This window comes from Ovis aries, chromosome 22 (assembly GCF_016772045.2).
Source record: "Ovis aries strain OAR_USU_Benz2616 breed Rambouillet chromosome 22, ARS-UI_Ramb_v3.0, whole genome shotgun sequence".
In the NCBI taxonomy this organism is placed as follows: Eukaryota; Metazoa; Chordata; class Mammalia; order Artiodactyla; family Bovidae; genus Ovis; species Ovis aries.
Window position 1 is genome coordinate 15,643,886 of NC_056075.1, and position 18,083 is coordinate 15,661,968.

Here is an 18,083-nt window from a genome sequence, read left to right on the forward strand (position 1 = left end):
CTTTTCTTCCAAGGAGTAACTGTCTTTTAATTTCATGGCCTCAGTCACTATCTGCAGTGATTTTGGAGCCCAAGAAAATAAAGATTAAAAGATTAAAACTGGTTCAAATAACAGCTTTGTCATTTATTAGCTGTGGGACACTGGACACATCTAGTGTTCTCTATGAATAATTTCCCTTTCGCCATTTGAAAAAGAAAAATTAAAAAATTTTTCTTCTAGTGATATTTTTGAGGGGAGGAAGAGGATAATTTAATGGTAAAATGTGTAAAGTTACTTTTATCTAAGAACTTGATACATTTTTAGACCTCCTGATGTATGAGTTATATTACCTGGTTTATGTTTAAGAAGCTATAATGTTTTGTACAGTACCGTAAAATATTTCAAAAGGCTTTCATTTTCAAGGACAAATATATTAGTATTTGATAAAGCATTAAAGGATAAGCATCTTGTAATACACAACGTTTGCCCTCAAAGTCATAAGTTCTCAACTGGTTACTAATCAGAGAATCCAGACTGTTGAGCAACTTTTTGATTAAATCATTTATTAGTTCACTAGTCATCAACCTCCTGGTGTGTTTAAAGAAAACTCACCAGGTTGTTCCACCCCCGACTTGTTAAACTGGAATGCTCAGATGGGTCATTAAAAAAAACAAAAAACAAAAAAAACGGCAAGAGCAAAACAAACAGCACCATACTTTAATCTTTATCACAGGGCTAAAGTCCTTTCAAAAGAGAGATTAAAGTAGACCTGGCTGACTGTTCACTTTCTGAGTTAGAGGCCCAAGTTGAATTAGCAGGGACTGTTATAAAAGCTTTAGGTTTCAGGCTCACAGTCGTCTGAGTGAGAAGGGAAGGCACCAATGGATCTGGCTGTGGTCCTCGTGCTCTGCCTCTCCTGCCTGCTTCTCCTCTCACTCTGGAAACAGAGCTCTGGGAAAGGGAAGCTCCCGCCGGGTCCCACTCCTCTCCCGATTCTTGGAAATATCCTGCAGCTAGATGTTAAGAACATTGGCAAATCCTTAAGCAATGTAAGTAGGTTTTATTTTCCTCCAGAAAATACTTACTCCAAAGGATAAGTAAGTGAACATCTGCTTTAAAAAGTATATTACGATATTTTAAAATTACTAAACTATGTCATTTTAAAGCAAATACTCCTGTGGAATATTACTTTTTGTCTGTCATTGTCAAGAAAAGCATTTCTTGAGTAGAGAAACATTTAGGTCTCTGTATAACTGAACCAAAATGATAATGTGGCAAAAGATTGGAGTATTGCTTTTCTTCTTTGTTTCACCACATTTGCTATGATTTTTGGCTGAAGATAAATGATAAGGGAAGTGTTTTGTGATTAGGGATGTCATTCAAGAAGTCATCACTTATATAAACTGCATGTTTTGTTCAGAATAACCATGACAATTTAACTTCAGTGAAGAAGTGAACTATGCCTGATGTTAAGGAAATAGCTTGGGATCAGGACAAGTATGAGTGAATGAAAGAAAAGAGTCATTATTCAGAGCCAGCTGGGTGGTAACAAAATCCTTCTGGATTCTGCACAAAGCTGCTGTCTGCAAGACATGATGCCAGATGAAAGCAATTGTTCTTCCATGAGCTGCTGCATGTCCTGGCACTGACTCTGTGATGCTTGCTTGCTTCCTGTCAGTAATAGCAGCGGATCTGAAACTGGGCTGGGCATTTGAATCACTGAGGGTGGCTTTTAAAAATGTAGATTTCTAGTATTTATTACTGCTGAGTCAGAATTCCCATGGGATGAGCTTTACAAGTGATCTGGAAGCAGTCAGTTGTACATTGGTTCTGAGGTAGGCATAGGGGTTACTGATGAATGGCTTAGGCACTAGAGGTCGACTAAGCCACGTTGAAATTTGGGTCTTCTCTAGTAAAAATTTCTCCAAAGAAAACATGCAGATGGCCATAGACACATGAAAAGATGCTCAACATCACCATTAGAGAAATGCAAATCGAAACTACAGTGAGATATCACCTCACACTGCTCCAAATGGCCTAAATAATAAAAAGTCTACAAATAACAAATGTTGGAGAGGATGTACAGAGAAGAGAACATTCCTACACTGTTGGTAGGAATGTAAACTAGTGCAGCCACTATGGAAAAGAGTATGGAGGGTTCTCAGAAAGCTGAAAATAGAATAACCATATGATCCAGCAAATCACTCCTGGAGACACACCCAGAAAAACTATAGTTCAAAAAGATACATGCACCCCTATGTTCATAGAAGCACTATTCACAACAGCCCAAACATGGAAAAACCTAAATGTCCATTGACAGAAGAATGGATAAAGACGATATGCCACATATATACAATGGAACACTTCTCAGCCATAAAAAAGAGGAAATTAAGGCTATCTGCTACAACAAAAGCAGAGACATTACTTTGCCGACTAAGGTCCGTCTAGTCAAGGCTATGGTTTTTCCTGTAGTCATGTATGGATGTGAGAGTTGGACTGTGAAGAAGGCTGAGTGCCGAAGAATTGATGCTTTTGAACTGTGGTGTTGGAGAAGACTCTTGAGAGTCCCTTGGACTGCAAGGAGATCCAACCAGTCCACTCTGAAGGAGATCAGCCCTGGGATTTCTTTTGGAAGGAATGATGCTAAAGCTGAAACTCCAGTACTTTGGCTACCTCATGCGAAGAGTTGACTCACTGGAAAAGACTCTGATGCTGGGAGGGTCTGGGGGCAGAGAAGAAGGGAACGACAGAGAATGAGATGGCTGAATGGCATCACTAACTCGATGGACGTGAGTCTGAGTGAACTCCGGGAGTTGGTGATGGACAGGGAGGCCTGGCGTGCTGTGATTCATGGGGTCGCAAAAAGTCGGACACGACTGAGCGACTGAACTGAACTGAACTACCACAACACGGATGGGTCTAGAGATTATACTAAATAAAATAAGTCAGAAAGAGAAAGTCAAATACCATATGATTTCACTTATATGTGGAATCTAAAATATGGCACAAACAAACCTATCTTTAAAACAGAAACAAGACTCACAGACATAGAGAGGAGACTTGTTGCCAAGGGAGAGGGAGGGGGTAGGGGAAGGATGGACTGGGAGTTTAGGATTGGTAGATGCAAACTATTATACTTAGAATGGATATACAACAAGGTCCTACTGTGTAGTCCAAGGAACTACATCCAATCTCCTGGGATAAACCACAATGTAAAAGAATATTTAAAAAATTATATATGTGTAAAACTAAGTCAATCTGCTGTACAGCAAAGATTGGTACAACACTGTAAAACAACTATACTTCAATTAAAAAAAAGGATATTTGGGTCTTCTATTAACTGTGAGATACCAGAAATAAATAGGAGAGTCTTTGAGCCTTAGTCTTTTTATCTATAAAGCAAGGTAAATAAACCTAGCTCAGGGTATTGATATGATAATGAGTAATAATCTGAGTACCAATTGCTCAGGCCATGGCAAAATATGATGGTGATATATTTTGCCTTTTATAACATTTTAATGACGTACAGTTGATTTACAATATTGCATTAGTTTCAGGTATATAGAAAACTCTTGAATTTTTTTTGCAGTTTATATTCCATTATGCATTATTACTCTGCATAGATGTTAAATAAGCAGGGTGACAATAAACAGCCTTGACGTACTCCTTTTCCTCTTTGGAACCAGTCTGTTGTTCCAAGTCCAGTTCTAACTGTTGCTCCCTGGCCTGCATAAATTAAAAGACGCTTACTCCTTGGAAAAAAAGTTATGACCAACCTAGATAGTATATTTAAAAGCAGAGACATTACTGTGCCGACTAAGGCCCGTCTAGTCAAGGCTATGGTTTTCCAGTAGTCATGTACGGATGTGAGAGTTGGACTGTGAAAAAGGCTGAGCGCCGAAGAATTGATGCTTTTGAATTGTGGTGTTGGAGAAGACTCTTGAGAGTCCCTTGGACTGCAAGGAGATTCAACCAGTCCACTCTGAAGGAGATCAGTCCTGGCTGTTCTTTGGAAGGAATGATGCTAAAGCTGAAACTCCAGTACTTTGGCCACCTCATGAAAATAGTTGATTCATTGGAAAAGACTCTGATGCTGGGAGGGATTGGGGGCAGGAGGAGAAGGGGACGACTGAGGATGAGATGGCTGGATGGCATCACCGACTCAATGGACGTGAGTCTGAGTGAACTCCAGGAGTTGGTGATGGACAGGGAGGCCTGGCATGCTGCGATTCATGGGGTCGCAAAGAGTTGGACGCGACTGAGCGACTGAAGTGAACTGAACTGATACATTATTACAAAGTATTTTTAAATGAAAATAATGGCGGACCTTTATTATTTTAAGAAAAAACATCTGGACATACATACACATATTCCTAAAGGTTTTCATGGGGTTGGGACTGAGGTTTAGAACACACACATTTTACTGAAATTCCCCAGGTGGTTCTTGACATCAATTACATCATAAATTTAAGATAAATTGTATATTGTAGATATTAACAATTTTAAAGTTATGACATTTATGAAGGACTACTGGCAAGACATGACTGTATCTGCTGCACTTAGCTAAAGATACCCATTTACTAAGAAACAATAGGCTCAGCAACTGATCTCAAACAGAAAAACCGGATTCAGTCTGCTATGGTACAACTTTGAATCTGTCAGTAAGTAGTACCATATTCATAGAATACCTGCTTCCAAAATGTTTGTTAGCACACTTTGAAATTACTCGGCCATCATTAAACATAAATTTTGAAATTATAGCCATCCATGACTTACTTCCAATGAATATTCATTGAAAGGACTGATGCTGAAGCTGAAACTCCAATACTTTGGCCACCTTGTGAAGAGCCAACTCACTGGAAAAGACCCTAATGCTGGGAAAGATTAAGAGCAGGAGGAGAAGGGGACACAGAGGATGAGGCGGTTGAATGGCATCACCAACTCAATGGACATGAGTTTGAGCAAACTTCAGGAGATAGTGATGAATAGGGAAGGCTGGCGTGTTGCAGTCCATGCGGTCACAAAGAGTCGGACATGATTAAGCAACTGAAAAACAGCAAATGACTTAGTTCAGGTAGGTCAGATGACTACCATTCTATTCTAGCTTTCTGAATCTGTAAGGAGGAAAAGCCTTGTAATACACCTTTCTGTAGCATATCAAATAAATTTCAAATTGAAAACGTGACTTACTGTGGTAATGCATGTGTTACTGCTGCAAACTTTGTACAAAGGAAAACAGAGGCAAGATAGGTATGGAAAGAGAAAAAGCTTCTGTTGTTGGCCCTCAAACTGAGTGAAGTTCTGAAATGCAGTGATAATCTCTGCATTTATAATAGATATCTGTATGTTCTAACTATGTAAATAAAATGGCTAGTATGAAGTGACATTAAAGTTTGTTAACAAATGAATTCTTTCTAACTTTAACCCCAGGGGAAAGTCTGGATAAACGATATAACATTTAAATCTGCTTTGGAATATAAGCAATACAGCTTATACTATATGAAAGTTTTGACTATTTTCCTGTTAGAATTTTGTAATTGACTCAAGTACTATTACATCTCCATTTCTGCATATGAAGATAGTGACTTGTTCCAAGTAATTCCCAGGTAGTAAAACACCTAGAATTTGAACTCTAAAGCCATGCTTTGGTGACTGTAAGATTTTCTAGAACAAATCTGATTGTAAACCATTTTGTGTTTATGTTTCACTAGATCCTCAGGGGAAAAAGCGATGCTTACCTTGATTTTTCAGGTTTTAGAAACATTTCCAGAGGATCAACTTATCTAGTGAATGTAGAGCTTAATTTTAACTAAAGTCTTGATTCCAAATGCTTTAAATCTGACCTAAAATTTTTTATCCCTTTTTATCTTTCAATATATGCATATAATTGTCCTCTATTCTATCTTGTTGGCTACTTTTCAGTTCATCTCAAATTACAATCTGCCTCGGGACAGAATTTGAAACTTAAAACTAAATGTTTATAAATTTATAAAGCATTGCTACATTTTTTACTAAGCAAAAAAAAAAAAAAAAAAAAAGAGTACGTTTAATTCTATGGAACCCAGGAAAGGGGCTGGAAAACTGAATAAGAAACTTCTTGAAAAGTCAAGTACTGACTTTTGTTCTCTTCTTTGAAAAGAAACGATTAATATTTCTACCATAATTTCTAATGCCAACTGTGGCTTCCTTTAACATTTCTCCTGTTTTGAGGAGAACTATATTAGCTTCCTAAACAACAAAAAAATCCAGTGAGATATACACCTGATATAAGGTACCCGCCGTTTCTTATACTGCCTCTGTTTCATTGTTCTTGTCTTTAAAAACAGAAAGAAGAGCAGGACAGGAAAAATAGCATTTAGGTTTTAATGTAAAGTAATTATTAAAAGAGATTAGCCCTGGAAATCATACTTCTCTGTGGTAGCCCTTAGCGTTTAAGGATCAGGAAATAAAATATCCCACTATTACATGAACAGAACCAACTTATATAAATAATGAAATTACTTACCTGTGAGCCCTAGAGTATACTCCCTTCTCTGTGGTTTGATTTACATAAGGGAAGACTATAAGTTCCTCTGTCTTGAGAATGAATGAAGGATATGTTTGTTTGAACCACTGAAAGGAGTTTTCTTAATGGCTGAAGACATTTTATAGTGTAGAAATCCCTTTTTCCTATTTTGAGTAAAGAATGTCCATTCTTAATATGGTGTCCAACAACTAAAACAATCTGAGGATTTGTTACTTGTCTGTGATGTAAACTGACTCCCCCTTCCATTACTATCTGCTGCCCTCGAGGACCCTTTGGTAGGCGTTTGCTTTACAGCATGCAGGGGCTTGCCCAGTAACTCAGTGGTAAAGAATCCATCTGCAATGAAGTAGATGCAGGAGATGCCAGTTTGATCCCTGCGTGGGGAAGATCTCCTGGAGGAGGGCATGGCAATCCACTGTAGTATTCTTGCTGGGATAATCCCCTGGACAGAGGAGCCTGGTGGGCTGCAGCCCTTAGGGTCGCAAAGAGTCAGACATGACTGAAGTAACTAAGTACACAGCATGTATCTAGGATGCTTGATCCTAGAAGTGGCTGCCCGCTGCCACTAGGAAGTCTACCAGGTGATGCTTCTGGTGCCAGGCCGAGTTTTCCGCCACCTCAGAGCTGCTCGTGGTCCATTAGCGCGGAGCTGCTGATGGTCCATAGTGAGGAGCTGCTGGTGGTCCATTACTGAGGAGCTGCTGGTGGTCCATTAGTGACGAGCTGCTGGTGATCAGCCTCCTGGGCTGAGATTCCAGACGCAGGACGAGCACGTTGCTTTGCAGTTGATCCACTTCCAGCGCCCCATGCTCAGTGGTACCGCTGCTCGGGTGTCCCAGGCTCCCACTGGCGCCTCCCCGCAGTGCAATCGCTTGGTGGCCCAGTCGGTGATGGGCACTGCCATCTCCGTGGTGGCCTGTTACAAGTTACGGAATGTAACTCCCTGTGCTGTACAGCAAGCCTTGTTGCTTTTCTGTCTCATGTATAGTTGTTTGTATCTGTTAATCTCTTACCCTTAATTTGTCCCTCACCCACTTTGGTTACCCACAGATTTGTTTTCTGTGTCTGTGAGTCTGTTTACAATTTGTATATAGATTCATTTGTATTTTTTAAGATTCTCTATATAAGTGATATCATGTAGTATTTTTCTTTTTCTAACAGTTCACTAAGCTTATTCTCTAGGCCCATCCATGTGGCTGCAACATTTTTTTTTTTTATGGCTTAGCAATATTCCATTGTATGTATATACCACATATACTTAAGCCATTTATCTGTTAAGGGGCACTTGGGTTGCTTCTATGTCTTGGCTATTGTAAGTAGTGCTGCTGTGAACATAGGGATGCGTTATCTTTTTCAATTAGAGTTTTCATTTTTTTTTTTTCTGGGTATATACCCAAGAGTGAAATTGCTGGATTATATGGTAGTTTTATTTTTAGTTTTTAAAGGAATTTCCACACTGTTCTCCTTAGTGGCTGCACCAATTTACACCTCTTACACTCCCACCAGCAGTGTAAGGGGCTTCCCTTTCCTCCACACCCGCTTCAGCATCTAGTACTTGTAGACATTTTGATGATAACCACAATGGTACCTCACTGTAGTTTCAATTTTCACTTCTCTAATTGTTAGTGACTTTTTTTTTTGATTGTTAGTGATTTAAAGAATCTTTTCATTGCATGTTGGCCATCTGTAGGTGCTTCTTCGGAGAAAGGTCTATTTAGGTCTTCTGTTTTATTATGCTGAGATATGTTCCCTCTATACCCACTTTAGTGAGAGTGCTTTTTTTTTCTTTCTCATGAGTGGATGTTGAATTATCATAAATCCCAAAGAAAGGCAATGCTAAAGAATGCTCAAACTAGTTCACAGTTGCACTCATCTCACTGGCTAGTAAAGTAATGCTCAAACTCTCCAAGCCAGGCTTCAAGCCGTACGTGAACTGTGAACTTCCAGATGTTCAAGATGGATTTAGAAAAGGCAGAGGAACCAGAGATCAAATTGCCAACATCCATTGGATCATTGAAAAAACAAGAGAGTTCCAGAAAAACATCTACTTCTGCTTTATTGACTATGCCAAAGCCTTTGACTGTGTGGATCACAATCAACTGTGGAAAATTCTGAAAGAGATGGGAATACCAGACCACCTGACCTGCCTCCTGAGAAACCTGTATACAGGTCAAGAAGCAACAGTTAGAACTGGACGTGGAACAACAAACTGGTTCCAAATGGAACTAGAGTAAAAGAGTACCTCAAGGCTGCATATTGTCACCCTGCTTATTTAACTTATATGCAGAATACACTTATATGCAGTGTTTCATGAGAAACACTGGACTGGATGAAGCACAAGCTGGAATCAAGATTGCTGGGAGAAATACAGACTACCTCAGATATGCAGATGACACCACCCTTATCGCAGAAAGCAAAGAGGAGCTAAAAACCTTTTGATGAAAGTGAAAGGAGAGTGAAAAGTTGGTTTAAAACTCAGCATTCAGAAAACTAAGATCATGGCATCTGGTCCCATCACTTCATGGCAAATAGATGGGGAAACAGTGGAAACAGTGACAGATTTTATTTTGGGGGCTCCAAAATCACTGCAGATAGTGACCGCAGCCATTCATGTCAATGGATGGCAAAACCAATACAGTATTGTAAAGCAAAATATAGTAAAAATAAAAATGAAAAAAAAACAATAAAAGATGCTTGCTGCTTGGAAGAAAAGTCATGACCAACCTAGATAGCATATTCAAAAGCAGAGACATTACTTTGCCAACAAAGGTCTGCCTAGTCAAAGCTATGGTTTTTACAGTGATCATGTATGGATGTAAGAGTTGGACTATAAAGAAACCTGAGCCCTAAAGAACAGATGCTTGTGAACTGTGGTGTTGGAAAAGACTCTTGAGAGTCCCTTGGACTGCAAGGAGATCCAACCAGTCCATCCTAAAGGAAATCAGTCCCGAATATTTGTTGGAAGGACTGATGCTGAAGCTGAAACTCCAATACTTTGGCCACCTGATGCGAATAACTGATTCATTGGAAAAGACCCTGATGGAAAAGATTGAAGTAGAGAGGCGAAGGGGACGACAGAGGATGAGGTGGTTGGATGGCATCACTGACTCAATGGACCAGAATTTGAGTAAACTCCGGGAGTTGGTGATGGACAGGGAGGCCTGGCATGCTGCAGTCCATGGGGTCGCAAAGAGTTGGACATGACAGCGACTGAACTAATACTGATATATAAGATCCAGAAATGCTTGTAGTTATGTGTGGGAGAATAAATTATCAACAATATGATGATAATAACAGTCTTAATCATGAGCAAAACAGACCAAATTTTGACTTCTTTTGCTAATATTTGCATTTTCTTTCCATTTCCCAGCTCTCAAACACCTATGGCCCTGTGTTCACAGTGTATTTTGGCTTGAGGCCCACTGTTGTGTTGCATGGATATGAAGCAGTGAAAGAAGCCCTAATTGATCAGGGAGAAGAGTTTTCTGGAAGAGGCAGTCTCCCAATGTCTCAAAGAGTTAATAAAGGATATGGTAGGTGCGCATGTGCACGTGTCCAACATTGGTAATGGGGGTGGGGAGAATGGAAAAGAGGAATTTGAAGAGCCCTCAGCAGAGCTTGGTCTATCTCTGAGGCTGCCAAGTGTCAGCTCGCTCTTCCTTCTCTAGGGCCTCCCTCCCAGTTTATGTTTCCCGTCCTGGCAGGAATCCTCTTCAGCAACGGGAAGAGATGGAAGGAGATCCGACGCTTCTCCCTAATGACCCTGCGGAATTTCGGGATGGGGAAGAGGAGCATCGAGGACCGCGTTCAAGAGGAAGCGCGCTGCCTAGTGGAGGAGTTGAGAAAAACGAACGGTGGGTGATTCTGTGCTCTGTAATTCTGACCTCAGCAGACCGCTCTCTTCTCCAGGGACGCCCTTGGAAACATTTCAGGGGCGGCCACATCTTTCATATGGTTCATGGCTTTCAGCCCTCCCATGGAGAAGAGAGAGAGAGAGAGAGGAGAGAGCCCAGAGGGCTTTTGTGTATCTATGCTTGTTGTGTGTGTACACCCAGGATGGAGCATATAGTGTGGATTTTTTAAAGGTCATTTAATCCTATTCTGTTTTGAAAGTTTTGTTTTCAGATCACTAGGTCATGAAGATAGGAGATTTTGAGTCTCATTTTTTTTTGTGTGTGTGTGCCTTAGAGAGCAATAGTGTCAGTGTGGGTTATCTATTCCAGAACATTTCATCAGGGAATACTTGTCAAGTGGACACGGTGGGAATGAATTCATCAAGCCCCTCTGGAGGGCATGTGCTTTCACTTAATTGGCCTGTATTTGTATGGTCAACCTTACTCAGATGTCTGAGGGTTTCTTCAGACACTCACTGCCTATAGTTCTAGCCAGTAATGATACTTTTCTATGGTTTTAATTATTTAGGTATCCTTCAGTGCAGGCCTCATCTACTGTGATTTCCTTGTAAACAACTGTTTTAAAATTATCAGCTTGAGTTATTTAATGTTGCTTCTAAATTACAGTATTGTTTTATGAATTCTAAGAAATAGATGCTATAGAGTAATCCTAAAATTTACACAAATATGAAATTATAAAATGATTTATTTAGATTTCAACCTGCCTTCCTTATTAGTTGCTTCCAACTTCAACTTTCTCTTTACATTTATCTCCCCTCCCTACTGGTAAAGAATCTGCACGCAGTGTTGGAAACTTGGGTTCAATCCCTGGGTTGGGAAGATCCCCTGGAGAAGGGAAAGGCTACCCACTCCAGTATTCTGGCCTAGAGAATTCCATGGACTATACAAAAAGTTGCAAAAAGTTGGACATGACAGAGACTTTCACTTTCCCTTGTTTTGTATTTTCCATATTTTATGATACTTTGACATCTTGGAAGGCCTTGCAGACCTGGGGAGCAACTGCCTCTCCCAGGGTTAGTTAATCCTGAGATAGAGCATCACATCTTTTCTATGAGCATGTCTTTGATTTTCAAGCCAACCATCCAGAGCCCATACCCTCTGGATACCTACTTTATGAAACCCTCACACACCAAGCCAATATTCTCCCTACCCTAAATCAACCCAAGGCATTATGGGACAACCAGGGACCATCCCTACTGCCTAGCTGCTGCTGCTGCCACTGCTAAGTCACTCCAATCGTGTCCGACTCTGTACGACCCCATAGACAGTAGCCCACCAGCCTCCTCTGTCCCTGGGATTCTCCAGGCAAGAACACTGGAGTGGGTTGCCATTTCCTCCTCCAATGCATGAAAGTGAAAAGTGAAAGTGAAGCTGCTCAGCTGTGTCCGACTCTTCCAGACCCCATGGACTGTACCCTGCTAGGCTCCTCCGTCCATGGGATTCTCCAGGCAAGAGTACTGGAATGGGTTGCCATTGCCTTCTCCCTACTGCCTAGAGCCCTCGGAAATTATCCAAACTATCCAGTCCTAAGGTTAGTTAGCATACTGACCCCACCTTGCTCATTTCTTCCGTGAAACCCCTGTGAAAGCTCTGCTCCATGCTGTCTCCTGACCAATCTTGGTGCTTCCCCATGTGGCCCTGTGTGGTGTACCCCTCCTCTTGGGAACAAACTATCTTCCCTATGGCTATCATCTCCTGATCTGTTGACCTCATCATGTGAATAAAAATAAAACCCCAAGTACATTTTAAAACAACTGGATTTGGGATTAAAACTCTTAGGGTAATTTTTTACCTCTACTGCTAGCTGTATTGATTTATGAAGCCCTTGTCACATTGGAAAAGACTCTGATGCTGGGAGGGATTGGGGGCAGGAGGAGAAGAGGACAACAGAGGATGAGATGGCTGGATGGCATCACTGACTCGATGGACATGAGTCTGAGTGAACTCCGGGAGTTGGTGATGGACAGGGAGGCCTGGCGTGCTGCGATTCATGGGGTCGCAGAGTTGGGCAGGACTGAGCGACTGAACTGAACTGAACTGAACTGCCACAGTGAATCTTATTTTCAGTCTGGATTCCAAATTATCTGCTTTGTAAGTCTTCCTCTCCAGTGATGTGACAGGAAAGATTAAAAATCAGATTTTAGTTGTCACACATATGGACATTTCATGTTAACCTTTCTTGTTTGCTTTGTGATTGAAGTTTGAAATTAAGAATTTTTTAAAAAATTTTATTTCTTTATTTGGCTGCTCTGGGTCCCAGTTGTAGCATGTGGGATACAGCTCCCGGACCAGGGATCGAACCTGGGCCCCCTGCACTGGGCAGCTCAGAGTCTTAGCCACTGGACCACCAGGGAAGTCCCAAGAATTCTTACATTTATTTTAGGCAAACAAATCTTAGAGTCTGCAGTTTGTTTGTGTTACTTTTTCTTCTCATACAGTGTGGATGACTTTCACTTTTACTCATTGTTCCATGAAACACCTAAATTTTTCCATACTCTTTCTCTCTTAAATCTCTTCCTTTCCTGATCCTACCAGTTATTCCTTCAACTATTTATTATATATAAAAGGTTCCCAGGTTCCTAAATATTTTTTCCTTCTTATATCAGTGCTTAATTGTCTAGCTTACCAGACAGATGTGATTCTGTGCTAGATAACTTGAATTGTTGTTTTTAACCGGACCTTAAAATTTTTTTTCCATTCTTCAAAATAACCAGCAATTTGGCTCAAGGCAGTGAAGTAAATGGAGATTTTGGAAACAAGTTATTAAACAAACTAGGATGGGGGAGTTCCTTGTTGACTGAATGGTTAGGATTCTGGGCCCTCTCTGCCATGGGCCCAGGTTCAGTTTGTGGTTGCTGAGCTAAGATCCCTCAAATTGTGCAGTCCAGCTAAAAAGTTGAAAAAAAAAAAGATCTGTTAAACAAACAAGGATGGTATGATCAATTCATGTTAAAGGCAATAATGATGTATTTTAAGCATAGTTAAATTTTTGCTGATAAGGGAATTTCTATGTAGATGTTGATTCAGAGATTCTAAAATTATCTGTTATCCACAGCAAAGTTTTATATTTATATTTTAACAGTGTTTCATAAATCTTTTCCATTCTTTAGGGTCACCTTGTGATCCCACTTTCCTGCTGGGCTGTGCTCCCTGCAATGTGATCTGCTCCATTATTTTCCAAAATCGGTTTGATTATACAGATCAGAATTTTTGTAACTTGCTAGAGAAATTTAATGAAAATCTCCGGATTATGAGCTCCCCATGGATACAGGTGAGGTCATGCTCCTTTTTTTCCTGAGAAGTCATCTGTGTTCTTTTCTCTAACAAGTTGATAATTCAGTATGGGCCAAGCTGTGAAGAGAATGTTTGAAAATTGAACATTTTGGATATTACAATGTGGCAACTGGGAATCCGATTTTCCCCTCTTTGTTTTGTTTTTTAGTTTGATATAGTTTCTGTTTGTTTGTTTGACTTTTGCAAGCTGTAGCTATTCATTTATTTAGTGACTTTTCTAAACTGTCTTGGCACAATCTCTTTTTTTTGTCTAGTGTGGTTGCTGAAATTTCTGTTCCTTTAGCTTATTATGTTCAGCTAGTATTTGAATAGAGTTTTTTGATTTTTGGTGGTTTTTTCTTTTTTTAAAAAATTGAATAAAATATTCTTTAAATTCTATAGTGCTTTACAATTCTCAGAAGTTTCACACACAAGATTTCATATAATCCCATAAAACCCCTTTTCCCCCTCACTACCCTTGTATTGCCCCTCCGTCCTCTCCTCTCCCTCTATAGCTTGTTTTCATATCTGTGAGTCTGTGGATAGCAATGTCATTGAATGTGAGGATCCTAAGAAAAGAAAGGTGAGACAAAGAGATGGAGATAGAGAGGAAGGGAGGAAAGAAGAAAGGGAGAAAGGGAGGAAATAAAGGGAAGGAAATGACTCCTAGATTTGTCCTTGTGTGCTTAGTTGCTCAGTCATGTCTGAGTCTTTGTGATCCCATGGACTGTACCTGTGAGGCTCCTTCGTCCATGGGATTTCCCAGGCTTTTCCCAGTATCCTGGCTTTTCCCAGGGATTTCCCAGTATCCCAAGGATACTGTGGTGGGTTGCCATTTCCATCTCCAGGGGATCTTCCTGACCCAGGGACGGAACTTTTGCATTGGCAGGTGGGTTCTCTTACCACTGAGCCGCCTGGGAATCTCTTAGCCAGGTTATTTTCAACTTTGCCTTGGTCTTCGCTTGTTACTTGCACTCAGCCTAGAGATCAGCCAGAGGTGATAGCTTAGTCTCTTCTTAGGTCTTTTCTTAGCAGATGTCCTGCTGGGCATGTGTATAGCTTTCTAAATTCCTCAGTATACATGGGTGCTTTTGAATGTCTTAATTTCTTAAAGGCACTCCCTCCCCAGCTAGTCTTTCTGGAGTTTGGTGCTCTGTTGTGTACCTTAACTGTAATCTTTTGCTCCAGGCAACTGTGGGTTTTTCATTAATCTTGCCAGGTCTTTGAGACTGTGTTTCCACCCTAAGTTCCAAGTCAGATGAAACAAAAACAAGTTGCCTGTGTCAGTGCCTCAGGCGGCCCCAGACAGGTTAGAACACAGATACACAGTTCTTTGTTAGTGAGGTCTGCTCTGGTACCACCAGAATGAGGAACCAGGCTCCTGTACCACAAGCTGCTCTTGTTAAGGCCACTGCCAAGGAAGGAGGTGGGACAAGGAGAAAAAACAATAACAGATCGTTTCTGCTGTTTTTAAGTTGTCTTATCTTTGATTCAACATTTAGGTGATTGCTGTAAACCTTGGTGCTCTAGAGTTCTGACAAGTTGATTCTGATAGCTTTTGCTTAATTTTCTGATACTTTTTTTTTTTGACATTTAGTATAGTTCATTGTTACACATGTGCCTCTTCCACTAAATGAAAATTTTGCAAACCCTCTGACACTTTTTAAAAGCGGGATAGGCCTTTTGAGTTGTCTACGGCATCATTTTTGCTGATGTTATTCTAAGTGAATGTTCAAATGTAACAGTCCTGCCTTAGTGTCATAAAGTAAACACCTGGGAGAAGTGGCTGTGCCTTTATTTTACAAAGAAAAGAAAAGCCTGAATATAAAGCTGGAATTCAAGACTCTTGCCTCTCTGGCCAGTGGTTTTTTCCACTACCCTATCAAAATCCAGTTTCCATAAACTACTTTGGTGACTGCCCAAAAGCATGCCCATAGCATTCAGTGAACGTCCAGGCCCTTACTGGAAGGTTTCCATCATGCACAGGCTTGTCCTCCAGTCACGCTTAGTGATTTCCTCATCACATTACTTAGCAGAAATATCCTACTTTAGGAAAAAAGAGAATATCTCTTTCAGAGAGGAAGAAAGTTTGTGAACAGAGATGCCACTGGGAATACTGACCAGGGCAGGGGTGTTTGATGCTTTAGTTGGTATCCTAGCTGACCAGGTGATTGGGCTTGGAATGATAAAACTTCCAAACTTCCTTAACCTCTGTCCTCATCTATAAAGTGTGCATCATAGTAATTCATCTTACTCTATATTTCAAGGTTGTAAAGTAGAATTAATTTAGAAAAAGAGAGAATTGACATAAAAGTGCTTTAATAACACAAGGTTGTTGTATGAATATGGGAAATTACTGTCAACTTTTATCACCTGGTCAGAGTTTTCTCCCTTAAATACCTCTATCAGCATAAAGAATTATTTTATATGTATAATATAAAAAGCTCCCCCTGAAGATATAGACCATTTTTATTCACTTCAGTTTGTAACCAGGGGTTGGCATATGGTACATATGTCTTCAACATGTATTTTTAATTTAATAAATACATATTTTTAATCTTTAAGATCTGCAACAGTTTCCCTATTCTCATCGACTATTTCCCAGGGAGTCATAACAAAGTATTTAAAAATTTTGCTTATGTGAGAAGCTATGTTTTGGAGGAAGTAAAAGAACATCAAGCAACTCTGGACATTAACAATCCTCGGGACCTCATTGATTGTTTCCTGATCAAAATGGAACAGGTAAAATGTTGATGACAGATTGGTTATCTATTTGCCTGAAATTTTTTGTTCATTAACTTGTTCTGTACTTATTAGGGATGTTTAATGGTTAGAGAAGAAATGCTTGATTAGCCCTTTGGGTACTATTTGTGCATGGATCTGGATTGAGCATCATGGGAGATTTAAAATTGAATTGTTAAATAACGGATACATGGACCTTGTCTGTTGGGTACTAACAGGCTAGATGAGAAGAAAGAGAGCACACATCTCAGGTGAAATGGAAGTGCAGACAAGTGAGAAATTAGAAATACTGAGCCATAGCAGGAAGGTGGATGTGATCATTTCACATAGCATGTGGGAGAGCGAGAAGGAAGGGTTTAGCCTGCTTGGGTTTCCTGTATGTCCTGAAGCTTGACGTATATCTTCAAATATTTGCAATAAGTCATCGGGGAGGGAATTTCAGATTGGTAGAATGATGTCATGAGAGGTTCAGAGGTGTTTGTGGTAGAGACTAGGTGGATAGAAGAGAGAAGCCTTAACTGAGTGGAACCAAAAATAATTCTGGATAGAGTTGGAGGTTGGTGTCCTTCAAGTTAATGTGAAAGTTGGCATGATAAATTTTGATCTTTATCAGGTAGATGTATGAACCAGAACAAGAGTAGAGTGCAAATAATTACTGGGGAAGATTATCCTGGAAGTTCTGTAGAATGACCAGTACAATGAGAATGGAGCTCAAGGACCAGCTATGAGACTTTTAATTTCTTTGGACTTTGGCTTGATGAAAGTCTGGAACATGGAAATGCTGAAGATTCTGAAATAAAATCAATCTGTCTATCTTGTCATATTATCAAAGATCTATAAATATTAGTTTTAGTTAGAAGAAAGGATGAGAGCCAAATTATAGGGACTGTCTGGGAAATCTCAGTAAAAAGATCAAATTTGTTATCTGAAAAGTTCAACTAGGGAAGGAAAAATTCAGATAGTAAATTTTAATAGTGAATATGATTAGTGGTAGGGTCAAGTTAGAAATTGTGTCAAGAGCAATATAGCTGCAAATTTGTGTAGGTGCAAAGCCATTCTTGAACTGGGGAAAGGCAGGATCCAATAAAAGCTGTAAAAAGCCATGTAGAAACTAATTCTGGAGAAAGAAATGTCTTCATCTGAGGCCATCATTATTTTATTCAACCACTTTGTAGCACTGGGCAGAAATGAGAAAACAGTTAGTAGGCTAAAATGGCAAGGAGCCAAAGATGCTGATGAAGATGACATTTGAAGAATTGTTCATGGATTTGAACTGGACTGCTCAAATCATGTGTTTCAAACAGAATGAAGGGAAGCACATGGAGTGGCTTAAAGAAACGGGAGGAAGGAAGAAGCAAATCTGCTCTCTGATTTCTCTGGTGCTTGGGCAATGATTTTTGTCTTTCTGGGGCCCAGTTGATTTGAGAATCTGATTAGGAGGAAGGAAACTGTCCTAGAAAGATGCACCTATATGAGTTCCTGATATTTTGCACATAATTTGAGGGATTCTCATTGTGCTATGAAGTCTCTCCACTAATCCTGGGTTAAGGAGGCTCTAAGATGTCTGGTATTCCATTTAACAGTGGCTGTTTCATCAGTGCTATGTTTAAAACCCTTATTGTTTCTCTGGACTTCACTACCATATTTAT

General features: G+C 40.0%; 1 protein-coding gene across 3 annotated transcripts in view; it reads left to right on the forward strand.

The window, feature by feature from the left end:
• The first annotated feature begins 769 nt into the window (after positions 1 to 769).
• The window catches only part of CYP2C18 (cytochrome P450 2C18), a 41,746-nt gene continuing 24,432 nt past the window's right edge, over positions 770 to 18,083 (forward strand). For 2 of the 3 annotated variants that reach the window (XM_060405031.1, XM_060405033.1), the window contains exons 1-5: positions 770 to 1,028; positions 9,876 to 10,038; positions 10,174 to 10,359; positions 13,530 to 13,690; positions 16,258 to 16,434. In XM_060405031.1, the coding sequence (XP_060261014.1) occupies positions 861 to 1,028; positions 9,876 to 10,038; positions 10,174 to 10,359; positions 13,530 to 13,690; positions 16,258 to 16,434 (855 nt within the window). In that variant the 5' untranslated portion in view covers positions 770 to 860. The remainder of the gene's footprint in view (positions 1,029 to 9,875; positions 10,039 to 10,173; positions 10,360 to 13,529; positions 13,691 to 16,257; positions 16,435 to 18,083) is intronic. The other variant, XM_027960267.3, reaches the window with a different exon arrangement.